Here is a 26,615-nt window from a genome sequence, read left to right as displayed (position 1 = left end):
ATATCTGTCCCTTTTTGGGGAGAAACGTTATTTCAGAATAAATTAGTTCTGGAATAGTGAAACTCATTCGTGCAATTTTTTAAGACTAATTATATAGTATTTCACTAAATCGTAACTTACATTCGGAAATTGGAATGGTCGGATAATACAATGCACTGTATAAAAACACACTATGCTAAATATTCTTTGAAACCATGTGTAAATTATAAAAATTCTCCAACTATTTCTTTATGATCATTTAACCTTAGGCTTACAAAGAAAAAAAAATAGGCCCAAAGAGTTTAAAAAAAATCACGTGAACTTAATTAGAGAATCAAAATGGTGAAATTAAGCGCGAGATTTGAATTGAAACTTTTATTGAAATTCAGCGCGTGCTGGCGCGTGAGCTAGCGCGTGGTTTAAATTAATTTTTTTTAAAACCTATACAAAAAGGCCAAGTTAACCTTACACTACGAGAAATGAGATACTATACCTTTTCAGCCTTTGCTAGTGCTGTAAAGTTAGGCTGTGAAAAAAGTGTACCCCCTTGGTCGCGAAAATGTTTCCACCTCATAATGTTAAGCTCCATAGAGTTTAACATTACGATTTCGGATTGAGTATAAATAGAAAATCCCTGACGGGATTTTCTTAATTATGAAGTTTAAAAACGAAATTCAAATCATTTTTGGCGCGAGCGTTTAGCACGTGGAGATTTTTTTTTTTCAATAAGCTATTTGGAAAAACTAGGCTTAGCAATGAAATTCTACTTGAACATCTTGCTTTGAGGTTTAGGAACAGAAAAACTCGACCTGTTGTCCTCGTAGGTTAGTCAGATAGTTAATAGTACTCGCTCACAGGGAAGGCAGGTGTATTTAGACAATGGGGATCTTGAACGCTAGAACCGATTTCAAGGATTTAAACAAAGCTGAAAGTTATGCCGTTAATAATTGGTACTTCTTCCTAATTGGTGGATTCCTGGTGTCGGTGGTTGCTGTTGCATGCGCTGGATTTAATTTCTTTAGTAAAACCAAGAAGGTGAATGAATTGAAGGAAGGTATGGCCGCGGCTAAGAAGAAGGTTGGAAAACACCCAGTCGGGAAAAAACTGCCCAAAAAACTTAAGGTCAGCTTCTTTTCTTCTTCCACGATGTATTTCATTGGTTCTCACAATACTCGAGCTAAAATTCTAGGATCAAGCGGTAAAACTAGCTAACTTTTTTCCTACGGTGTCCATGGATGAAATTATCGAAGTTAGTCAAAAGGATATGACTCATGTTGAAATGATTGAGGAATTGTTAGCCAAAGGATATCCAATGAAAAGAACTTTCTTCATTGGTAAAGTTGATAAGACAATAAAAGTCAAGGACAAAGGTCACTCGAGTGGTTCCAAGGATGAAAGTCAACCAAGTGGTTCCAAGGACAAGGGTCAACCGAGTGGATCCAAGGACAAAGGTAATTCGAGTGGTTCCAAGGACAAAGGTAATTCGAGTGGTTCCAAGGACAAAGGTAATTCGAGTGGTTCCAAGGACAAAGGTAATTCGAGTGGTTCCAAGGACAAAGGTAATTCAAGTGGTTCAAAGGACAAAGGACATCCAAGTGGTTCCAAGGATAAAGGAAGTGGTTCCAAGGATAAAGACCATTCAAATGGTTCCAAAGATAAAGGAAAGCACAGTGGTTCCAAGGAAAAGGGTCATTCGAGTGGTTCCAAAGACAAAGGCCAATCAAGTGGTTCTAAAGACAAAGGTCATTCAAGTGGTTCCAAAGACAAAGGCCATTCAAGTGGTTCAAAGGACAAAGTTCATGCAAGTGGTTCAAAGGAAAAAGATCATGCGAGTGGTTCCAAGGACAAAGATCATCAGAGTCCGGGAAAAAAGGGAAAAAGCAAGGGAGGCAAATAAACAATTTAAACCAAGCATAAATTTAAATTCTAAAATGTTTCGCGGGAAAACGCTTTTTATGTAAATTTTTCTTAAAATTTCCCATTGAAGTAATGTATTTCCAGTTTAAATAATTAAATTGTTTGCGGTAGTGTCAGCCTCCATTTTTAGCTCGCGCGCGTTAGCACGTGAATAAGTTTTTCAAACAGTTAATTTCGATAACTGAAAAAAGTAGGCTTAGCAATGACGTTCTACTTTACTATTTTGCTTTGTATTTCTCTGTTAATCGTTTTCGTTGAAACGAAGGAAACTGTTCAAACTAAACTAAAGCTAATCACCAATAAGTATGAATTGGTTAACATAAGAGTAGGCGAAAAGATAATATGGCGCGAAAAGTACTCCAACGAAACCTATAGGGAAAACTTTCCCAACTTGATCAAGAACCAAGGATTAGTGAACCCAGTTTTTTCCAGCGGGAAAGAAATTGGCTTTCACCTCCATCTACACGCTTTCAACGATTCTCTAACTCTGAACGTAGTCTATTCTTCAACTATCTCGAAAGTGGTGGATCATTCGGCTTTGGTTGTCATTTATGGGAAGGAAACGTTGAAAAACGAGTCGCTAAGTGAGAACAAGATGTTATCCAAGTTTTTCGTGGGTAGCGTCATTGGACGCGGTGATTGCCGCGTCACTGGTGACGTACGAAGTCGGGATTTCAAGAAAACCAGGGCTACTATATCTTGCCCTTCCGATGACCTTTATTTGGAAGCGGCGGTTGAAGATAGTATTCGATACAGAAACCCGGACAATGTTGCCTTCACATCCATATTCTATCGCAAGAGTGACGTCGTGGAGGATGTATGCCCAAATTCAAGCGGTAAATAAGACGTCGGAGGGCGTCACCTTAGCCCTAAGTTTAATTGAGATTTAAAACATTTAGGAAACACTAGCCAACCATGCATTTTCGATGGGGCTAAGGGGATTGTAACAAACGTGACCATACCATCCCGGCGGCCATTTTCTCGATCTCGCGTTATGTCTCAAGACTATCGCGGCAAAGTATGCGGAATGCACCTAATCGCCGACCATACTTTTCATCGTTTCTTCGGCCGTAATGAAGCCAATGTTCTGCGCGAGATGTTGACTAACTTTCAAGAATCCGATAAAATTTATCGGTTGGGAATCATTACACGCACCCACGTCGTGAATATGTTTTCATTTCTAACTTCAACGTACTTTTAGGGCCACTGATTTTAACGGAGACAACCATCCTGATGGAATTGGGTTAAAAATCAAACGGATATCCATATTCAAAGACGATGGGCATTCCTATTTCAATATAGAAGAGAATGTCAAGTCCGACGTAGGGAAACTGCATTGAAATGATACGCCCATTCAGATATATTGAAATGAATTGTTTACACATGACCTTACAGGCTGTCCTCGACGCGCTAACTCATTGGGCGGCCTACCAAGGGGATTATTGTTTGACTTTGTTGTTTACGAACAGGGACTACGATCCAGAACGTACCATTGGTTTAGCCTGGGTCGGTCGACCCAATTATATGAACGCCGGTGGCCTGTGCGATCATACAAGACGAGATCCGGCCAAACGATCATACACCAGGATGAATACAGCTATGGTCACGAATATAAATGGCGGCGAACTTCTTACAACCGCTATTAACACTATCACATTTGCTCACGAGGTTGGACACAATTTTGGAGCTGAGCATGACGAAGGACGGTGCCGTTCTAGGAATCAAGCTGATAATTACATCATGCTACCAGCAGCGAACCATCCCTTTTCGCAAAAGAATAAAATGTTTTCGCCTTGCAGTATCGCCATGATGTTACCAGTCATCCGTAACAAAGTAATTAAATACTTTGCGGGAACGTATGACAGATTGCGTTACCTAAGTTGTCAATATGATTATTTCGAAAAGGGATTCTGTTTGGAAGAAGATCAAGGACCCCGTTGTGGCGACACTGTACTTCAAGCTGATTTCGAGCAATGCGATTGCGGCACCACCCCTGAGGAATGCCAGGCCATCGACCCATGTTGCGTACCGGCACGTAGTCAAAGCGAAAAACCTTGTACTTTGAGGCGAGGGGCCCAGTGCACCCCGATGAGAAGTTCATGTTGCGACCCGACTTGCGTTTTGTCTGGACAGGGGAAACCCTGTTTGACTTCGGGAAATCCATGCTTGAAGGACAACAGATGTGACGGATTGAGTTTCGAATGTCCTCAAGGGTCTTTCGCACCAGACGGTACTCCTTGCGCTGGAACCTCCATGATTTGCGTAAAAGGAAAATGTGATAGGACATTCTGCGCCTTTAAAGAACTTCGGGTGTGTTTAACTATGAAGCACGGATATTGTAGAGATGTTTTGTAGAATTTAACGGGTTAATTTCTGACTAGGACTGCGAATGCGTCAATCCTGACACCCACGTGTGTGCAGTTTGTTGCATAAACGAGTATGGTCACTGTATTCCCGCTGACGCGATTGAATCACTCCGAGGCGTTTCGCGCATGCGTTCACCCGGGTCTTCGTGCCATCAAGGAAACGGTGCATGTACAGTGTAAGATAGTGCTAGAAGCACTCTATATGTTGTCCACTGTGGATCGTCAGGTGCTTAAAAGTACACATTTACAGGGAGGGTAGATGCGGGAAGACAATGGGTAGGATCTTGGACGCTGGAACCGATTTCGAGGATGTAGACAAAGCTGAGGATGTAGGCAAAGCTGCAAGTTGGGCCGTTAATAATTGGTTCTACTTTCTAATTGGCGGATTCCTGGTGGCGGTGGGTATTGTTGCTTGCCTTGGACTTAATTTCAACCGTAAACGGAAGAAGAAGGTGAATGAGTTGAAGGAAGGTGTAGCCACAGCTAAGACGAAGGTTGAAAAGCATCCAGTCGGAAATAAACTGTCCAAAAGTCGAAAGGTCAGCTTCTCTACTTAATAGATGTATTTCGTTTGTCCTAACTATACTCGAGGTAATCTTCTAGGATCAAGCGGCAAGGCTTGCTAACTTTTTTCCTACGGTATCTATGGATGAAATTATCGAAGTTAGTCAAAAGGATTTGCCTGAAGGTGAAATGATTGAGGAATTGCAAGGCAAGGGGTATCGCATGAAACAAGATGTCTTCATTGATAAAGTTCATAAGTCAAAAAAACCCAAGGATAAAGGCCATTCCAGTGGTTCCAAGGATAAAGGTCATTCCAGTGGTTCCAAGGATAAAGGCCATTCCCGTGGTTCCAAGGACAAAGGCCATCATAGTTCGGGTAAAAAGGGGCACCATAAGGGAGGCAAGTAAACGAATTAAAACTAACATGATTTAAATATCAAATTAAAATTATTTTTGTGGGTATAATGATTTTTTTTTCACAAGTTTTTCTTAAATTTTTCACTGAGGTTAAGCGCATTTTATTATTTCATAAAATGGTTAAAAATTTTAAGTAATGAGTAGTTATTGTAGATTGTTTTGAATAATATCGAATGTTTACTTTAGAACAGAAATATAAAAAAAATAGATTTATTCTATTTTATTTGGTTAATTGGTAAATTTTTAAATCTTAAATCTGCTCCCTACTCGGTTTCTATTAGTTCTGCATCCATGGCTCAACTTGTCGTCTGCTTGTTGTTAGTTTCTTTCGGAACTTCGGAGTTTTATAACGATTGCTTTGTCAACAAGTTTGTGTTTAATAATCGTAATTTTTTTCGGGTAAATGTTAAATAACATGTAAGAAAATGATTAACGCGACTAATTGCTACGTAGTTGATCACACAGAAACGTTTCAAATTGTGATAGTTTTCTTCAACATGATTATTCAAGCTATAATATAGCAAGTGTTAAGCCTTTGTTAACTTTTACGTCAAGTTTTCATCTATAAAACCTTTCCGGACCTTCTCCCTGGAATTTTTTCAATATTGAATATCTAGAGGATGCTCGTGATATTTTGATTAGGAAATTAAATTAATTTTAAACCGACACATGACATCTTTTTCTCATCTGTTTTAAACCATTTAAATGGTAGTGATTGTGGTGTGGAAACTGCATACTTGAATTGAAATTGTGCTTCATTTTTGAAAACATGGATTAAATTATAACTTCATTAACTTTATGAAGACTTCAGTGATTATTACCAATACTCAGGTAATGTAAAGTGTTTAATTTTACGGTATATTATGTCAAAATTAGTTCCGAAAAGTTATTATTGTAATGCTAAAATGCTACATTGATAACCTGTAGACTTTTGGTTAAGTTTACACTCACAATGTCATATGTTATTTATGTTAAGTCACTGAATTACTACAAAACTTTGCGTTCAAATATTCCGGCGAAATCTTTTGATAAGGATTATCGGATTTCTGAAACCTTGGAACAGAAACTCGTCTGCCATCTAGGCATGACCGAACACATCCTGTTCTAGCTTGTTTTGATCGTAGGTTTTTTCCTTGTGAAATGGCGGCTGGTAGTTTCACGTACATTCTATACCTCTGTCTTTTAATAATCTAACCGTCAATTAAACCTTGTAAATATTATACCCAATGAGGTGCAATTTCGAATGAGAGATGCGTAATATCGTTAACGGTCGAATGAAGTACCTTTTTAGCTTCTGTCTATAGAAAGTTTCAGTGAAAGTCATTGGTACAATTGTACCAGTAATATTCGTGGCTGGTAGATAGCCTGGTAGGTTATCTACGAACAAACCATATGTTGTATCAGGAAACGTACTAGTTAAGTAGAATAGTTAAAATTATATACCATGGCTGAAGACGATTCTTCAAAAAGCTCCGATACCTTGAACCCCTATGATAGTCAAGACGAATGTCCGGCGATTAGGTTAACACCGTTAGGTTCCAGCGAGATACCCGACATTAATTACTCGTATTACGAATATGGGTAAGTGGGGTGATTTAAATTGAGATGGTATCGGCTTTGTTAATTAAAAGAAATTTGACAAATGAGCAGAGATTATGAAGCTGATCGACTTCAAAAATTAGAAGCCGAGCAAGAACAACTTAATTCGTCATTATTCGCTCTAACTACGCATTTTGCGCAAGTACAATTCAGGCTCAAACAAATTGTGGATGCGGATACTGAGCAAAAAGAAGTATATTTTTAAGTTTAATAGCATATTAGGGTTCATATAAGCTCGAAATATCTCATCCTAATTGAGATAATTGAAAACTAGCATCTTTTATTCACCTACAGCATGCAGACAACAGTTGTCTAAGTTGTTACTAAAGACTTAAACGGGTCTGTAATGATAATTATTAATTTAGCATTAAGGCTTCTTGATTTATCTTAAGTTATACGAACCCACTGCCAAATTTCGACCAAGAAACCCTGTTAACAAAGACTCTTTTAAATCTAAGGTCCTTTTAAAAGATTTGGAAGAATTCGCATTTAGAGGCATACCAGATGTTTTTGATTATAATACCACTGATGTTGAACCTAATATCATAGTGGTATGACTTAAATTATAATTTCCAATTATAATAACTTTACGCAAATTTTGACTGTAATTTATGCCAAAGACTGATCAGGATAGAGAGGTTAAGTTAGAAGAACAGAGAGTTAAACAAAAAGAATTAATAAACCAATTGAAGGAGCAATTGGAAGATCTGGAAAAATATGCCTATGAGGTATATAAAAGATTTGTGGCATCGTTAGGCCATTAGCGTTATAGAATTCTTATTTTTAACTATAACAGACTGGGGACGCTGGTATGCCACAAAGTATGATATTAGAAAGACACTCGGTTATTGTCGAACAGTTAAAAGGGAAACTCGCGCTTGATCTTGACGAACTTGACAAAATGAGTCCTGAGGAACTAAGGTCTCAAGTTGACCAAGCCATTAGAAAAGTTAGTATTTCAATCTTAATTAAATTACCTTAAAAAAACACCTTCAACCCTTTATACTAACTTTATTACTAATTTTCAAATCTATTTACTAACTTTATTCCAACTAAACACTAACTAAATTAATAGTTAGTCAATCCTGTCAAAATGAAAGAACAATTGGTTAGTCAACTAAAAACCCAAATAACCGATTTAGAACGTTTCATAGAATTTCTACAAGGTATATTTAAATATTTTGAATCAGAATATTAACTAATCGGCAAAGAATTTCAATTCTTAACTAACTGTAGTTAGTGGTGAAACTATTAGATACCGATTAGTTGATACTCTGTTTTAAAGGTATAGACTATAGATATCGGAAGTTGAAACTTGAGACAATTTTACATAGGCGAGGTGTCTAACAAAGGACAACCTCATTGCACGTGCAATTGCCCCGTGCATGGTAAAATGTCGGACTCCTCGAAAAATAGAGGCAGGTTGTGTAATCCCGGTGTTAAGCCTAATGGCGCTCAAGAATCTTACGACGATGAGGTACCTACTAAAAGTTTTTAAACTAATTTAGAAACACTTAAATTCATCTTAAATTGTCCATATTTAAGCACTTAAACAAATCATCCGTGAAAATTATACGCCGGGCTGTAGCTCTATTACAAATGTTCGCATTGACTCAATTTGGTTGTGGAAGCTCCGCATTTGAACGCAATGTTTTGAAAAAAACTGATAAAGCAAATCATTGGGGGTTGGTTAAGAATTATAATATTTAAGCAGGGATAGATTTAATTTTAGATGCAGGAATGGAGAACGGTTAGTATTTACTTCAGTCCGACTCATAGACCACCTAGTAGAGAGCCCCTACCTCCACCACGTAACGAAAATTTTAAATTATCTTATTGGCTCACTTAAACTACGTTTTGATGACGTTGCTGACGGGGACGGTGAAAAATAGTGACGTAATTCCTTTTTACCTCTGTCGCTATGACCCGCCTCTTCTTTCAAATCCCCCCCGTCCCGGGAAGGGGGTCCGGGACTTTGACGCGCGCCCACATTACTCTGTTCTCCATTCCTACTTCCAAAATTAAATCTATCCCTGATTTAAGTATAGGTCAATTCGCACCTAATTAGTTAATTTTTCTAATTAAAATTACAGTGATTTACGTGCCAATCTTGAAATTGCAATTAACAATATCGAGCAATTAGTTTTGAATTCGGAACCAATTGGAATTGATAGTGATTATACAAGCGATTCGGAGGATGTAAGTGTTGAATTGTTTTGGTGTATTTTTTTTTTACAATAATTCCACGTGTTCATGGAATTCACGGAGATGAATACAAATACAATAGGCTCCTGTAATTCAATGTAATGAGAAATTAACAACGGCTGTTAGAAAAGATTTAGCAACTGCTATTAGAGATTTGTTACAACACGGTTTAATGCCGGTATGATTGGCTATTGCTCTAAAGTATTTTATTAAAATTTGTTAATCGTGAAGTATGACGTTATAGATTGGGCAAAGTACTAGTTTAGTTCCATTCGGTTGTTTCCCTGTAAGATCGGCCAGTACAACCAAAGATATGCACGTTTGGGATCTTATAGTCAAATACTACGAACTAAAAGTTAGTTGAAAAACATACACATGATAGGGTGTTTCTGTTAAGTCTGTCATACATAAATTAAGGGGGATGTTCTTTGGGCGTTCGATTTTGAGTCGAAAATGTATAACTTCTATCTCCATTTTGTTTGCCCCTAAGGGACACTATTTTCAAGTCAAGATTGCATCCAGAGTATTTTACGGATGAGCCCTTAAATTTAATTTAATTAAGAAACTGATTAAGACAATAATTTCTATTTTAATTAAGGGGTCATCCCTAAAACACTAAAAAAAAAAATCATAACTCGAAAACAGTGTCCCTTAGGGCAATCAAAATGGATATAGAAGTTACATTTTCGACTTAAAATCGTGCACCCAAAGAACATCCCCCTTAATTTATGCATGCAGACTTATCAGAAATGCCATGAATACTTAAGAGAAAATTCATAAAACAATAACCATGAATATATACATATGCATAGAATGGACGCATGTACAATGCATCTCCAGCGCGAAAACTATCTCAAAGTTTTAATTTGGAGATTGTGGGCGGAGCCGCGGTTACTTCTAAACAGGTATATAACCCTTTAAATCGCGTCGCGTGAATATAGGAACCATTTTCACACGAATATTTTAGACCTTACTGGGAGCTCTGGACAATATAATGTCAACGCATACGCCATTAAAAAGGAGCGCTGATTCGCATTTTAAAGCATTCATTTGCGCCGCGCTCAAGTTAGTAAAGTTTTAACTCTTTTTTACTGATATATGCCAGTTTATTTTTGGGGTCCAGTAATTAGAGAATATTTTAAATGTTTAGTCAAAAGAAATTAGTAAGTTGGTTGCGACTTATCGTAAGGTGTAAACCGTTGACTGACAGATTTTATCAACCTTGGAGTTACACGATAAAAACAGGTTAGTTAATTTGAATATTTTGTTGTTTTTTTTTTACAAAATAACGTCGTGAATGCTTCTTTAAACTAATTAATAAATTAATTAATTGCGTGTAAGGTTTCGAAGATGCGTTTAAATCATTAGACAGACTGAATCATTTTGATTTTGATCTACCAGTTGATCTCGCTGTTCGTCAGCTACAAAACATCAAAGATGCCTTTTGAAAAAGACGTGGGTGGTTGGTTTAAACTAATCGAATACTATAATTGGCATTTAAACAATTAAATACAAAAAAAAATAATTGTGCCGAATTTATCGATAAAAATATACCCTCTTTCTAGTCTTTTAACTAATCCTGTTAGTGATCCTACCGAAATTTAGCCTAAAAATTAATAGATCTATATTTATTTTTTATTATAATAAACTTTAAGATTAATTTAATATTAAGTTTTTATTTTTATTTGTTCAGTTTGAAATACTATGACCCTCTTGATCTGAAATAAGAAATTATTTTATCTCTAATTTATTAATTTCAAAGACTTCACTTACTAAAATAGCAATACCCTTTTTAATTATTTTTTCCAATTATGTTTTTTTAGGCATCAGGGAAAATGTTTTTTAACTTAAAAAATAACCCATATACGTCCAGTATTTGAATATTTCTGTATAAAAATATTCCAGTCATAAGCTCTAGTCAATTAAATATAATTAATATTTAATCTCGGAGTTTTTTTATGATCAATTTAAAATATTTTTAAATTTTTAGTTTTCAGCCTGGTGGTTTGCTTCACCCTGCGCACTGATGTGCTGCGGGTTAAACATTTCTACAGGCGTTCTATGGGAAACTAATGTTAACGGTTTGCCCCTAAATGATGGCTTTCACGTTGAACACATAGTTCGGAAGGTAAGTGTTATCCTAACATTTTTGAGGGACATATTATACCATAGATATATGAAATATATTTATGTATGAATAATTATTTCACATTACAAGTCATAGACAATTTAAAGATAAAGTTATGGATAATTTAAAGATAAAGTTATGGACAATTTAGAGATAAAGTTATGGACAATTTAGAGATAAAGTTATGGACAATTTAAAGATAAAGTTATAGACAATTTAAAGGTAAAGTTATAGACAATTTAAAGGTAAAGTTATAGACAATTTAAAGGTAAAGTTATGGATAATTTAAAGGTAAAGTTATGGATAATTTAAAGGTAAAGTTATGGACAATTTAAAGATAAAGTTATGGACAATTTAAGGATAAAGTTATGGACAATTTAAAGATAAAGTTATGGACAATTTAAAGATAAAGTTATGGACAATTTAAAGATAAAGTTATTGACAATTTAAACGGAAAATTAATACTTTTAACTTAAACCCGACTTTAAGTTATAAATTTAAAAATAAATTGTAGCTATTTTATACTTCCTTCCATAGACGTCACTAAGAAATTCCCTTAATTACCAGTAAATAACATTTCCCCCTAGATGTCGACAGAGATGAGAGAAAAATTAATACTTTTAATCAAAATCCCGGAACTTTTATCCATTAAGTCAATATTACAATAACCGGCAGATTTAATGAGTTATTTGTGTCCAAAAAAGGGGAGGAATTATTTTTGATTTCTATTATGACATCATATTCATTATAAAACTAATAGATTTAAACCCCCATATTTCAAACTATTTACTAATAAATAATATGCTAGAATATAACATAATGGAGTTTGGGAAATAGTGTATTAGGAGAGCGGAATTATTAGTACTTTGCTATTGTCCCGTATTTCCGCTGCTACTTACTCCACTATAGCTTTGTGTTGCTAGGCCATTAAACTACATTAGTGGCCTAATATTATTGACAATGTAATATATATACACAGTTATTTTGCGCTCCCCACTGTCTGTGAAATTATTGTTTTATTGTTTTGACTAAATAACTTCGAAATTTCCGTACCAATTTCTATTATTGATAACGAAATGGCAGTATTTCAGGTTGTTTAAATTTAGGCTAAAATGATTAAAGTAGGCTTTGAAATTAATGGCAGAGGCCTTAAAGTAGGCTTAGCAATTAATGCCGCAATTCTTAAAGTAGGCTTAGCTTTTAATGCAAAATTGCTTAAAGTAGGCTTAGCTGATAATGCAAAAAATGCTTAAAGTAGGTTTAAGCATGTAATTCAAAAATGCTTAAAGTAGGCTTAGCATTTAATCAAAAAATTACTTAAAGTAGGCTTAGCTTTTAATGCAAAATAACTTAAAGTAGGCTTAGCTTTTAATGCAAAATAACTTTAAGTAGGCTTAGCTTTTAATGCAAAATAACTTAAAGTATTTTTAGCATTTAATGCAAAATTGCTTAAAGTAGGCTTAGCATGTAATGCAAAAATTCTTAAAATAGGCTTGGCATTTAATGCAAAATTACTTAAAGTAGGCTTAGCAATTAATGCCAGAATTAGCTTAAAACTGAAATTGATTCAAAATACTTTAATCTATTGATTTTTTTCCGTCTCATTCTAAGGATTGGTTCTACTATAGGCTTAGAAATCTTCCTTAAAATCAATTCTTCAGTTAGGGCAAATAATAATGGAATTCATGGTCCATGTGCCATGCTCGTTTAAAGAGCATTACCAGTATAAAAACCTGGTCCGACTACTGGGCTTTTTAAAAATGACGGTTCTAGTGACGCAATCGATATTACGTAATCGTAATTGCGAGCGGGAATTGTTTTTTAGACCACACTACGCACCGTTCGCATGGACGGCGGGATTCGGGAATGCTTCCAACAATCTCCCTATTGACAAGAGCTTTTATCGGATGTTGAAAATAGGCCTAGGTTTTGCGCTAGTTCTGCTGGCGTAGGCGTTCCGCGTTCGCGTGACATACATAATATATAACCCGGACGGTAGGTCGCGGTGTAGCCTAGCCTTTCTCCCGCGTTAAGTTTTCTTTTTTTCCCCCAGAACAATTGCACCAGCGCCCGCTTGGCGTACAGAGAGAATAGCGCCGCGAATACGCTAGATGATTTGAATGAAAAAAGTACACGTGAATCGATGTTGTAGTTAGTTCCCGGGCCTAGAGTTTATAGGGGGCACTAGCTGTTAGATTACAAGGAGGATAAACATTCGGAGGCGATAAGAAGAGTTATTTTCTTTCCAGTTATGTTTGATAATGATTACACTGTTTATTAAATTTATATGTCTAAATATTATTGGAGTTCAAGATGCAAACAAGTCTGTTTAGACTTAAGATAAAACGGCCCGTTTTGTATATAGTAATCTATCTTTAGTCTATATGTGTGTTGCCTAGAAACATTTTTATTTTTTTTTATTACATGAAGATTTTGAAACTCGTGAATGGTTAGAAGGACAAATTATGCGGGTTGAAATGTACCTGCGTCTTTTATTGCAAAAGTATATCAGTTAAGTGAAGACTGAAGAGTCTCGGTCCACAACTGGATTTTGCATTTTTAGTTAGTATTGCCTACTCCTGTATTGTTAGTGCTCCTTGGCACGAAGCCGCGGCTCTTTAAAGGGAAATTACTCAGAGAGAGGCTGGCCCCGAATCGAGCTTTTTTTAAAAGAGCGGTTTCCTCTCGTAGCGCGTGCGCGTGTTTCGTCCGCGGTCTCCGCTTTGGCTCCGATCAGATGACAAGATGGCGGCGACGAAGAGACTGTGTTGTTCTCGGGTCGGGATTCGCGGCTCTTCCATCGCCGATAGATTAAGTAAAAAATGCGGCGAAAGTGTCGAAATGAAAGTGCCGGACACCTTGTTGGACGTGTGCGCGAAAGTGGTGGCTTTGTATATCCCATTTCAGCGAATAGAAGAACGCTACGATCGCATTCCCGAACCGGTGCAAAGGCGGATTATATATTGGTCCTTTCCTCGCAACGAGCGAGACATCTGCATGTATTCCTCACTATCAAGCGATAGCCAAGGGTGTGCCGATTATCAAAAACTACCTTTTTACCGAGGACTACGACTTTACGAGTCGGGAGGTGTCGAAAACGTCCTACAAGTCGGTAAGTCTCCCGAAAAAATTCCTTTTAAATCGACCAATATTAGCCCCTGGTACCTTAAAGGACCAGCCAAGCGTCTTAAAATCCATAATGGGCCATTATATACAGTGTGTATTCCGGGGGAACAGTGTAGAGCTGGTAACAAGCTTCAAAAAGAGACCAACTACGTTCAAATCGGTCCAAAATTAACAAAGTTACGAATTTTTAAAGAAAGGTATTAAACCATCCCATCAGATCCCTTAAGATTAGGGTGAATAATGTAGAGGATTTCGAAACTTTACAAGAGATGCCAATTTTTAATACGCCATTATGAAGTAAAATTTAAAGTAATGGAGTGAATTTGGCGTTAATTTAATGCGGGAAATGTAAAAGCGCGTGGAACGAAATTGACGTCACTAATTAACATCATAGTACAAAAAAGAACGTCGGGCCTAATTTATGTATGAGGCTTTTCAAAAATCGCGTCTTCTTTCATTACAGTCCGATTAGATTGTTACTTAACTCTTATTATATCCGTAATTTGGTTCTACGTTAATCCGTAATTAATTTAAAACGAGATACGACGTGAAACACTGAAACTTGTCCTTGCAAAAAATCAAATTAAAAGCCAGGCTACGCCTTTTCTACGTACGAAGCGGATTCCTTCTCTCTTTTTACCCCGCCGCCTAGCTTCCCTCTCCCCGCCGCTGCCGAGTTTTTTTTCTCCGTCGGGGGCCTCTATCGGGGGTTTTCAACGATTAGGCCTATTTCGACGGTGTACGGCTACGGCGTACGGACAAAGAAAGTTGGCTACCCCGGAACGTCGCCGTGGCCTGCCGGGGGGAGTTCGGGCGAATTCGCGGCGGCGCTCAGTCGTGCGAGCCGCGGGCACGCTTTTTTTCTTAGCGACCTTGGGGGAGGGGCACACGTGTAATTTCTGGTCCTTCTACGGGTAGTTTCTGCTAAGGGCAGTTTTTCCGCCCGTTTTTCCATAATTTTTTCTCCCGCTAAATCCAGTACCCCGAGCCTTTTAAACGCCGTGCGGTGACTGGTGAAAAAAAAAACTAGAATTTTTTTACAAGTTTTAGGCCTCGGTCTCAGAATACTGCTCTTCGTTAAAAAAACTTCTTAGAGGGGAAATTATCTTGTTTTTTTTTTCGTGGGCTCTCGCCTTGGGTCCGTCAAGCGTAGATTAGCATCTAGGCCTAGCGGATATACATCGAAGTATACGATTTAAATGCGAATTAAAATCGTGATTTGAAAATTAAGTTTAAACGCCAATCGCCGAAATTACTGATGAAATACTCGTCATATGTTCTCGTTTGAGTTTGGAAATTTAAACTTTTATTTCATCCAAGGCTTAGGTTAGGAAATAAATTTAAAAACAAATTGCTGGTTTGTAAGTTGTTGTAGAAACAGGATGTGGAAAACAACTTGCACCATCCGTTCAGATTTTTGTTATACTGAGAAACTAAGAATTAGAGAATTAGGCTCGGTTTTAAAAGTTAAGGCTTGTCAAAGTTAATTTAATGTTGTTAAAATTAATGAAATTTCGTACGCAATTAAATTTGATATATTACTTAGAGATGCAGTTTGAGGAACATTTTATTTACGAATTAGAAATCAATTTTTAACGCTATATTTACACGCGAGGTTGAAACATGATCTGAATTAAATATTTGTAAACAAATTAAAATTAAAATTGGTAAACAATTTTCAATGCTTTAATGTAAATATCATTAATATTGCAAAACTAATCTGAACAAGACCCGATTTTTTTTTATTCATTGATTTCGTAGCAAAACTATTGCATCTAATTGATTAATATTTCATTTAGTATATTAATTATTTTAATCATTTTAATAATATCTTTCTTGAATTTAATGGCTCGGTTTTATTAGGTTACCCTAGATATTTTACAACACGTTGATATTCCACCGCCCAAGCGTGTTAAAATATTTTTCTGTTAGTTAAAAAACTTTAATTTTTTCGAGCATGAACCAAATCAAGTTTTTTTTCTCTCTTACTTTTTCTCCCATGCAAAAAGCCTAGACCCACATTAAAAATTGGACGCGCTGATTTTGAACGAAACAGAAAAAAATTAGGGCTAAGTATTTTCTTTCTGCCTTTTTAATTCACGCTATAGTATAACTAACTGACCAAGAGGAAAGTGACCATGTACGTAGTAATTAATAAGTAATAATTCTAAGTTCATTGACTTAAAAGGCTAAGCATCTGTAGTAAACAACTTAATGCAGTCTGTAGTTGAAAAGCAAGTTGCGTGTAGCGTATAAATTAATTTACTCATTCGTTGTTAAGCCTTGTTTGAATTTTGAAGTTCCCGCATTTTATCGAGGAATTTTTGCGTAATGTCACGTGGTTTGTGAAGGCATCGTTAAGCCTCGTATCAATTTTGAAATTTGGCGCCATTTAACAATTGGCGTATCAGGGGTTTTACCTAATGTCACGTGGTTTATGACTGCTTGTTAAGCCTTGTAGTCACGTGGTTTGTGAACGATGCATTGTTAAGCCTTGTTTGGTGCTCTTTATCTAGTGGTTTTACGTAATGTCACTTGGTTTATGAACGATGCATTGTTAAGCCTTGTTTGGTGCCCTTTATCTAGTGGTTTTACGTAATGTCACTTGGTTTATGAACGATGCATTGTTAAGCCTTGTTTGGTGCTCTTTATCTAGTGGTTTTACGTAATGTCACTTGGTTTATGAACGATGCATTGTTAAGCCTTGTTTGGTGCCCTTTATCTAGTGGTTTTACGTAATGTCACTTGGTTTATGAACGATGCATTGTTAAGCCTTGTTTGGTGCCCTTTATCTAGTGGTTTTACGTAATGTCACGTGGTTTTAGATGCATCTCAACGTTAAGCCTTGTTTCAATTTTGAAATTTCGCGCGTTTTCGGTTGCTAAGACTAATGTCACGTGATTAGGCCTAGGGAATACTGTCAGGCGAACGTCAGATGTCTCGTTACTGATTTTAAATGACATTCGATTAAGCCTAATTAATTTTAAGCCTTGGCTGATTTTTCTTCTTAATTGATTGAATGATAAAACAAATGAACTAAATTCCGGGATTTAGTCATTTATGGGAAATACCGTATATTTATTTAGGTGGTATTGAAAGTAAAAATAACCCGTCGAATTCTAAATAAATCAGGAAAGTTATTGAAAGGGAAATTCCAACTTAGGTATTTCAAAAATTAGCAAATTAGAGCTTTGACGCCGTGTGGGGTAAACACTACCTATAATTATTTAAATAATTATTACACCGTGTAATATTTGACACCTTTTTAATGTAGTAGAATTATTTTTATCTTTTACAATCGTAAATTGGGTTCATATTAAATTTAAGTTCTTTAGTTTATAAACTTCTGACGATAATATGTTTTGGTCCTAACCAAATTGGGGTGCAAAATATTTCATAAGGTGACTGGTTAGGTTATGCTGTTCTTACAATTCACCCATGAATATTTTGTATAATTTATAAAATCATATATCTTTTATATAAAATCGACTGAAAATTCGCGTATAGTTTTGTGTATTCATGGGATGTTTAAGGTATTTTTTCGGACACAAAGACCGAGGGTGAGGGAATGCAAAAAGGACCGACCAGAGGGATGAATTTCCATTGGTTACAGGTAGTAAAGGAGATGCCAGTTGCCCTTGAAAGTTCACCACTGTAAGTGCGCTCCACCGACGACTTGCTTTTGCAGGCGGTAGTGGGAACAGTTTTTATTTGAAAAAGTAGAGATGCAACGTACCAGTTAAATAACGATTGAATATATTATTAAAATTTATAAATGTTTTTTTGTTAGTCGATATTGATTCGGTCCAATGGGACATTCGCCTCATTAGACCGAATTTACAATTAACCGACACGTCTCAATCTTTAAATTGGCAATTATGATAAAATACTTTTTATTTTAAAATTATATATTTATCTTTCATTGGAGATTTTATAATAAAATGTGCAATGGTGAGATGATGTTCAGGGTTGTTAGAGGACCTGGCAAACCAAGGAAAATTTTAAGATTTTGGTGTGAAATTCCAGGGAATTGTTTTTATAAGTTTTGATAAACAGGAAATAAAATTTCAAAAATGTCATAAAAACGTTTTGGGAGAGCATGTCGGGTTTGATCTGAATTGAACAGAACTATAAGCTTTTCAATGTGTTGAATTGCACTGGCAATGACTGGCAACTCTTGTCTACACATAATGAAATTATAAATATTATATTTAATTTTTTAAACACAATATTTTATGTTTTTTTATTTGAAAATTAAAATAAAGTGCAAATTTAAATTCGAGAAAATTATTTTAGACTGTCATGGTTTATTTTGAAATGAAAAATCTGCTCTCAAGAGTCGGACCAACACCAACTGATGTGTTTGTGGTTGCATTTCCGCTTTAGACGTTTGGCGTTAGCTATTATATCGAGCTGGTTGGGTTGCCGCAGCCATCGCGATGCCTTGAGCTGCTGCTTCAACTTTGCTCGTTGCATCCCCCTGATTCCGAATATTCTCCTAAAAACCCGCCTTGTTCTGTGTTGTATAAGCCCTCAATCCACACGCTGCATGGATGAAAAAAAAAGCCAGAGTAATTCTCTCTCTCCTCTCTTCTTTGGCATGCTGCAGCAGTGGCGTTGCACTAGCTAGCACTGACTTAGAAATGCCTAAGTTCTTTTCTCTCTCCTGTCCGCCGACAACCTTAGTAAGTAAAGTCGAGAACGCCTCCAAAAGCCCCAACCGAGAGAAAGGTCGGTCCCAGGGTTCAAACAAGACGTTGCGTTCCAAGGTTGCGTTCCCCAGCTTCAACTTGTAAATATTGTCAGTCTGGAGGTACGCGATCTTCTAAGATGCTTGGGAAATAAGGTTATCGAATTAAATTTTGTTACCAAAACAATTTTTTTTATGTTTTGTTGGTGTTTGAAGATACAGGTTAAAAGTGTCTCAAAAATGCATGGAAATTGTCGTAAGTCTATTAGAGGCCATCGTAAGTTCATAAGATATGTTGCATAAGTTTGTCACTGGTTACAAACTGGAGCTTGTCATGAAGTGACGTTGGTCATAGATCATAAGTTTATAAGATATGTTCACCATAAGTTTGTCACTGGTTACAAACTGGAGCTTGTCATGAAGTGAATGACGTAGGTCATAGATTCAAAAGCCTGCGCATGCGCTAGCTCCTATTTATGAAGTAAATTTAAAGGTATTTTTATATTCAGGAAGTCTTTGACATTGTTTAATTACTTTCAAACTAGCAGACGACAAATAGTAAATGGCAATTGCCATAAGTCTAGTACAGGCCACACGTGGTATAGATTGTGTGCTAACAAGTGTTGCCAGTCACTTGCGAGTGCCGTTGAACAGACTGATATGGCAAAGCGCCTCTTTAGCACGCGCTATCTATAAAGCAATGGCAGTTTCCCAGGTTTGACTGTGTTAACTTAAATGGACAAATAACATGGAGTGCCACTAGTCTATTGACCTACCCCAGAATTTGTAAACTAATACCGTTTTCTATTGACTGATGCAATATTAAATTAGACCTAGATGCATTTAATGATTGCAATTTTAAAGGGAATTTCGTTCACAATCCTAGAAAATTACTCCATAAAAAATGCCAATGGAAAAGGACACAAATGAATTATTTATCAAAATAAGTCATACTTACGCCTTGTTATATTACTTCTTAGGCTAGAATATCTCTCGAATCTCCTCTCTCTCTCTCTCTCTCTGCTATATAGTCCCAATCCGGAGAGCTTGAAAAAAATTCTAAAAGAAAATCCATGCGGCATAGATTGTTATTTAGTTCTATTTTCAAGGAATGGAATAGCGGAGCAGCGAGCAAGCGAGCGGGTCGGTCATACTATAGCCTATACTTTAGGGAGATTTCTAAAGGCACAATTTTTGGAGAAAAAAACCCCATTGAAATATATATATTTCGTGAACCGTCTAAGAATTTTGGCGTCGAAATGGGAGGTTTTTAACTTGCATAGTTCGGGACGGTTATCTACATTGTATTGTACCCCTCTCCTCTTCGTCGTTGGAAAAGTGTACTTACCTGGTGCGATGGTGATGGGTTGGTTTGACCATCTTGTTTTTATGTCTAATAGTTTCGCTTTTGTGTAGGCGTCATTCATTATAAGTACCGTATACCTCTCTAGTCGGGTGAAGTTTTTGCAAAGAAATATACGACTTTGTCATGCGTAGAAAGAATTTAGGCTTAACTATTGGATAAAAAATTCAAATGTATGTACAGAAATTGGCTATATTGTTCACTGTCAGGGGTTAGTTTTCATCTGGTTTTTGGGTTAGGGACAGATCTAGTCGGGGCTTCGTTTATCTAGGAATTTTTATGGTTCAGCATTATTTGGGGTATTAATACTTCAATTTATGAACTTCTGGTGGATGTAAAGTTGAAATGTAGCGCAAGATGGTTCATTTGTTGAGTTTTTATCTGGTTTAGGTCTAGGGGTAGTTGTTTATCTCGGGTTATTATGGTTAAGCACTTTTTGGAGTATTAATACTTCAGTTTATGAACTTCTTTAACCTTTAAAGTAGAAACGTAATCCAAGATTGTTCTTATGATTGTTTTTATTTGGTTTAGGTCTAGGGGTAGTTGTTTATCTCGGGTTTTTATGGTTAAGCATTTTTTGGAGTATTAATACTTCAATTTATGAACTTCTTTAACCTTTAAAGTAGAAACGTAATCCAAGATTATTCTTATGGTTGTTTTTATTTGGTTTAGGTCTAGGGGTAGTTGTTTATCTCGGGTTTTTATGGTTAAGCATTTTTTGGAGTATTAATACTTCAGTTTATGAACTTCTTTAGCCTTTAAAGTAGAAACGCAACCTTAAATCGTTTAAGTGTTGTTTTTCATCTGGTTTAGGCTAAGGACCGGTTGTTTATCTGAGAATTTTTATGGTTAAGCATTTTTTTTGGGTATGAATACTTCAGTTTATGAACTTCTGGATGATTTAAAGTAGAAACGCTACCCAGGATATTATAGACAAATTAGTTTATTACAAACAGAGAAGCCAATGTTCACACAGGGGCGAGACCGACATTGGGGTATTATTTCTCTCGTCAACAAACTCCACCAGAGGCAATGCGAGTTAATTAGCCTCCACCGTTTGACTCGGGTGAACTCCATCTGGCGTTGCTTCCTGGCGTTAGGGAGAATACCCCAATGGCCATCTCGCCCCTGTGGGCTGGTTTCCCTTTTTGTAATTTCCGAATTTGTCTATTTGTTTAAAATCGGAGTATCGTAAAGAAAGCTTATTTAACTAAATCGCAAAATCTTTAAAATTTTAAAAAACTTCACTCTGCGGTATCTTTAAACTTGTTGATATTTTAAAGTTGTTCTCTGATGTCAGATGATGATGTACTTACTTTATTTAAAAGGCTATCGTCCTTGAAATTTAATTTATAAGAACAAGAAAATCGATTTAAAGAACTAGTTAGAGAGAATGAAAAACCATTCACTTTATAATTCAAATTTCAAGTAAATTCTTTTATTGGTTTTTGGAGAGTCTTAGTTCAAAAATGCGGTTTACAATTATCTTTGAAACGTATTTAATTTATGTTAATTTTGAAGAAAACAAAGGCGCTCAAATAACTAACTATACAGGGTGTTTCTGATAAGTCTGCCATCCATAAATTTAGGGGGATGTTCTTTGGGTGATCCGTTTTTGAGTCGAAAATGTAATTTCTATCTCCATTTTGTTTGGCCTAAGGGACATTGTTTTCAAGTTATGTTTGGAGTATTTTATGGAAGTTACATTTTCCACTCAAAATCGTGTACGCAAAGAACAAACATTCCCCTTAATTTATGGAAGGCAGACTTATCAGAAACACCCTGTATAGAGGAAAAATAAATTAACATTTTAATTAAAAATATTGGTAAGTTAGGTCCTGATAATTTCGTTACGTAATTATCTATCAATAATCGAAGTCCCAAATAAATAATTGAACATTATCTTACACCCACTCACTAACGTGTTTCTCAGGGCCTATTTCTACCTAGAATGACGTTATGGAAGCCATATATATAAGAGGTTCAGGTATAACGTTAAAAGTCCAAACTGGTATTATTAGGTAATTCTAAGGTATTTTCTTTTAGTTCAGAACTTTGGAAAAATAATTTAGAGCCGTAAGGTGCAATTATAAGCTGCTCCTACGTTTTCTCAAGGCGGGTTTGGCTCTCTCTAAGCTCTCTCATTGGTTACCCAAACATTTTTTTGCCATCATGTGGCCCAAAAAATATCAGAAATGTCCGACTACGGTCTGTGTTATTAGTTATAATATAAGCCCCAAAAAAAAAAAATAAAAAAATGTTTTGGAACGGAATTATTTTCCAGCAAACATAGACCTCTTCAAATGAGTATTGAGATTGTTTTGTGACCTAACCTTGGCCCTTTTTTAATTACGTAAAAAAACTTCAATTATAATTTAAATGTTTTATTATTCATATTAATGTCATGAATTTCAAAGCAGTTTAAATTTTATTTAGTTCTGGGTTGTTGTTTTTTTTTATTATTATTAAGAGGGTTCTTACACGACCTGGGAATCCTGGAAAAGTCAAGGAAATTAAAACAGGACTGAGGGTAGATAACAACTAATTAAAGTCATTTTTAATTACGTAAAAACTTCAATTATAATTTAAATATTCTATTACCTGAATAATGGTTTTCATGTTAATGTCATTAATTTCGAAGTAATTTAAATTTTATTTTGTTCTGGGTTGTTTTTTATTGTTAACAGGGTTCTTACACGACCTGGAAATCCTGGAAAAGTCAGGGAAATTAAAACAGGGTAGATTCAACTAATTAAAGTTATTTTTATTCACGTAAAACTTCAATTATGTCATTAATTTCAAAGTAATTTAAATTTTATTTAATCCTGGGTTTTTTATTATTATTATTATTACTATTATTAACGGGGTCTTACACGACCTGAAAATCCTGGAAAATTCAAGGAAATTGTAACAGGGTCGATAACAACAGATTAAATTCATTTTTAAACCGTTTTCATCAAATTTGAAAAAAGCAGTCAAATGAAATTCATTACAAACGCCTGTAACGGGGAAAACCTTATACTTTCTGAAATAAGAAATCAATATAAACGTTGTCACTTATAGTATATTATTAGATCACGTGATATGTTAATTGTAGGCGTTATTTTCCTACTAAGCCTAATAATGTTTAAGTACTTGATAATAAATTCACGGTGTTCTAGTACTTGGAATATGAAAAATAACGTTTGTTTCACCACACCAGGAAATGTTTTTTCTTTCTTTTTTCCATCGAAATCTACTTAAGTATAGAGATAACTGTACTTTGACAAATAAAAAAACTTTTTTATCTCTCGTCAAAAGGAATATAGTCTTTGATCAAGGTGAATGAATAATTTCAAAATCTTAAATTCCATTCGATTTTTAAAATTTAATGCAAAGTACTTCAGTGGTGTATTATTTTTATTTTTGGAGCGAAAGTAAAGTCTAATAGATCTTTTTAAGTAACTTAACTAGTATAAGTACGTCATTACTTCCTGTTGCGAAACTTATTTGACCATGGATTGCACAGAAACTTTATTGCAAAACATCGGGGTTTTGCTAAGTGATGGAAATAGTGGATTAAGTTTCGAATGTGAATTAAGTGTGGCAACGTTCTGTAGTGCAAACTGAATTTTGGATAAGTCTGCCATAAATTAAGGGGTATGCTCTTTGAGTCGCAAATGTTGGTAGCAGATTTATCAGAAACACCCTGTACTAGTTATTGGCTACACCATAAGTTTATAAGATATATTCCATAAGTATGACGATACTACCTACACTTCGTAGTGCTAGAGACTTGCATGTCGAGCAAATGTTTATAGCAGATTTATCAGAAACACCCTGTATAAGTTATTGGTTACACCATAAGTTTATAAGATATGTTCCATAAGTATGACACTTCCTATACTTCGTAATGCTAGAGACCTACATCTCGAGCTAGTTCTAGAACGACAAGCGAGAATTGAAGTCCTACACTCGGTGGGTGTTAATTTTGCAGGACTTCCATCCAATTCCTATTTAGTCTGTACTAAGCCTTTGACAGCGCCCAGTCACCAGGCGTCGCTTTACCTCGAATCTATGACCTACCTCCCTCACTTCATGACAAGCTCCAGTTTCTAAGTTACCAGTGACAAACTTATAACATACCTTACGAACTTATGGTTACACCTATAGCCCAATCGACTTATTGTAAAAGTATACAGACCAAGTCCTAGCAAGGCTAATAGATAATACTATACAAATTAACGGGGTTGGGTGTTTAGGGGGTGGTGAAAATTCCCTAATTCAGTTCATCAGTAGATTGTCAAATTCAGTATAATCCTCCGCTCCCACACAAACCGGATATCCAATGCAATTCTCCCGTTAGCAATTAACGTATTGGGTTTAGATTAGCAAATACGGGCCATACCTATATATATACACACATAGACCAGTGATAAATCCCAGTATTAGGATAAGACCTATCCATTTCCACCCTCCTCTCTTCCTCCCCCCCGGTTTAGACCCACCTACCGCTATCTCCTGGTATTGAACTACGTATTAGCCGTTGGCAATACAATACATTGGCAATGTTTACCATTGTGCACGACTGACGCTCCCCAATATTAGAGATATCAGTGCTATAAGGTCTCCCCCTCCCATCCCCCTACCAATAAGCGAAGCCAAGGCTTATCTCCTTCAAAATATTCTACCCTAAATTATGAATTATGAAGTCTTATGTATCTTGAAGGACTGATGTGAGACGGAGGGTTGAAATCTGTATTGCTATAACGTAGTCTCTCTGTACCAACCATCTATGGAAACGAATATAGTCCTCCCAGCATCCTCAGTGGGGGCGTTTTGGTAGGGTTGTACTATATGAAAGAATTAAGGACGACCCCCTGTCTTAAAATAGAAGATAATTCGTGAGAAGTAGATTCTGGTTTTTAATGGAGTTACGTGGAAGCACTTAACCAATCGCAAGGTACACTGGGAGATTTTCATTGTCGCATATGGAAAACCAACATGCTACTCCGTCTCACCTCTTTCCTCCAAGTTTGCATACTAAATCACATAGACTACAACTCTGATGACGTCATTTATTGATGAGTTTGTAAAGAAATTGATTAGATTTTTTAGTTAGAAGTATGTGTATTGGCAAGGCGTACTGAGATTTTCCTTAATTTTGAGTAAGACCAGGGATAGATTTAATTTTAGAAGTAGGAATGGAGAACGGAGTAATCTGGGCGTGCGTCAAAGTCCCGGACCCCCTTCCACGGGACGGAGAGGTATGAAAGAAGAGGCGAGTCATAGCGACAGAGGTTAAATGAAACTACGTATTTTTCGCCGTCAGCGATAGCAACGTCATCAAAACTTAGTTTAAGTGAGCCAATAAGATCATTTAAACTTTACGTTACGTGTTGGAGGGAGGGGGCTCTACACTGGGTTATGAGTCGGACTGAAGTAAATACTAACCGTTCTCCATTCCTGCTTCTAAAAATTAAATCTATCCCTGTTCTAATTCTTACTTATGGAAATTTCTATGGTTTTATGATATCAATGAAAAGAAAACATTTTGTCGACCTAGTGAACCGAGTTGGAAAAAATTGTGAAATCTAGGAAAATCCCCAAAAAAATATTATTTTTATATTCTGCATGGCAATAATCAAAGTCGAGGTCCTTCAGTGTGTATGGAGAACTTTGAAAAGTCGGTCCTTAACGCTATTAACAAACCCGAACGCTATAACTAAATTTAAATCTTAATCGATTTAGTTTGCTTTAAAATGAAAATGAAAGAAAAAAAGCATACCATAAACTTAAAATTGAATTTTCTATACGTTTTAAACGCTCTCTAATTCTAAATCGACCAAGGACTACAACTACAAGGTTTTTCAAAGGGGGTTTCGAATTCATGAAATGCCCACGGGTTCAATTCGATCGGACTTAATGCTATATTATCATTTTCCTATATGGTATGTTTCCAAGGATAAGCATTTTAAACCTAGCTTGCCAAGAAACTCAAACTGTATAAACTGCGAATGTTAATCAAACATAAAAATGATGGGCTGTAGTACAGTTATGTTCTCAAGTATAATATGGGTTCTTGCTAGTACCAAGAAGGGATATCTAGTTTACTAGTGAGAAGGTATAAGATGCCTAAGTATTCGCGCGCCATAGTCCCAGTCCCCCTTTCAAAATACAAGGGGGGGGGGACGTAAAAGGAGGCCAGGATATTTCGCCTCTCCTCAGAGTGGGAAAATATGACTGTAATTTTCGTCATTCGCGTCGCGCTGACGTGAGTTTTCAAGAACCAATGAGATGCTGGTTGTAATTTAGAGGCGGGGATTAACTCCGGACCTACCA

General features: G+C 36.1%; 4 protein-coding genes across 4 annotated transcripts in view; all 4 read left to right on the top strand.

The window, feature by feature from the left end:
• The first annotated feature begins 636 nt into the window (after positions 1 to 636).
• On the top strand, positions 637 to 2,006 carry LOC149654038 (uncharacterized). Its single transcript, XM_089845406.1, has 2 exons — positions 637 to 1,101; positions 1,169 to 2,006. The coding sequence occupies exons 1-2, from the start codon at positions 859 to 861 to the stop codon at positions 1,874 to 1,876; spliced, it is 951 nt and encodes a 316-aa protein (XP_089701532.1). The 5' UTR covers positions 637 to 858; the 3' UTR covers positions 1,877 to 2,006.
• LOC149654037 (disintegrin and metalloproteinase domain-containing protein 10-like) lies at positions 1,986 to 6,290 on the top strand. The gene is made up of 9 exons (XM_089845404.1): positions 1,986 to 2,732; positions 2,796 to 3,030; positions 3,098 to 3,218; positions 3,292 to 3,729; positions 3,802 to 4,206; positions 4,278 to 4,438; positions 4,513 to 4,801; positions 4,866 to 6,014; positions 6,160 to 6,290. Exons 1-8 carry the CDS (start codon positions 2,099 to 2,101, stop codon positions 5,172 to 5,174), a joined length of 2,592 nt encoding a protein of 863 aa, XP_089701530.1. The 5' UTR covers positions 1,986 to 2,098; the 3' UTR covers positions 5,175 to 6,014; positions 6,160 to 6,290.
• A 16-nt stretch (positions 6,291 to 6,306) lies between these two features.
• LOC149654036 (RUN domain-containing protein 1-like) lies at positions 6,307 to 10,930 on the top strand. The gene is made up of 15 exons (XM_089845405.1): positions 6,307 to 6,764; positions 6,834 to 6,975; positions 7,241 to 7,333; positions 7,403 to 7,510; positions 7,579 to 7,731; positions 7,858 to 7,948; positions 8,117 to 8,259; positions 8,328 to 8,467; positions 8,876 to 8,981; positions 9,070 to 9,165; positions 9,232 to 9,342; positions 9,800 to 9,892; positions 9,955 to 10,052; positions 10,138 to 10,232; positions 10,329 to 10,930. Exons 1-15 carry the CDS (start codon positions 6,628 to 6,630, stop codon positions 10,433 to 10,435), a joined length of 1,713 nt encoding a protein of 570 aa, XP_089701531.1. The 5' UTR covers positions 6,307 to 6,627; the 3' UTR covers positions 10,436 to 10,930.
• A 2,874-nt stretch (positions 10,931 to 13,804) lies between these two features.
• LOC149654035 (zinc finger SWIM domain-containing protein 6-like) overlaps positions 13,805 to 26,615 on the top strand; it is a 47,272-nt gene continuing 34,461 nt past the window's right edge. Inside the window, exon 1 of the mRNA XM_089845407.1 lies at positions 13,805 to 14,227. Coding sequence (XP_089701533.1) covers positions 13,861 to 14,227 — 367 coding nt within the window. The 5' untranslated portion in view covers positions 13,805 to 13,860. The remainder of the gene's footprint in view (positions 14,228 to 26,615) is intronic.

Source organism: Phalangium opilio, unplaced genomic scaffold (assembly GCF_054372755.1).
Source record: "Phalangium opilio isolate 3A_F unplaced genomic scaffold, DU_Popi_V2 ptg000079l_1, whole genome shotgun sequence".
NCBI lineage: Eukaryota > Metazoa > Arthropoda > Arachnida > Opiliones > Phalangiidae > Phalangium > Phalangium opilio.
Note: the sequence above shows the minus strand (reverse complement) of the source record. Positions and strands in the feature narration are given on the sequence as shown.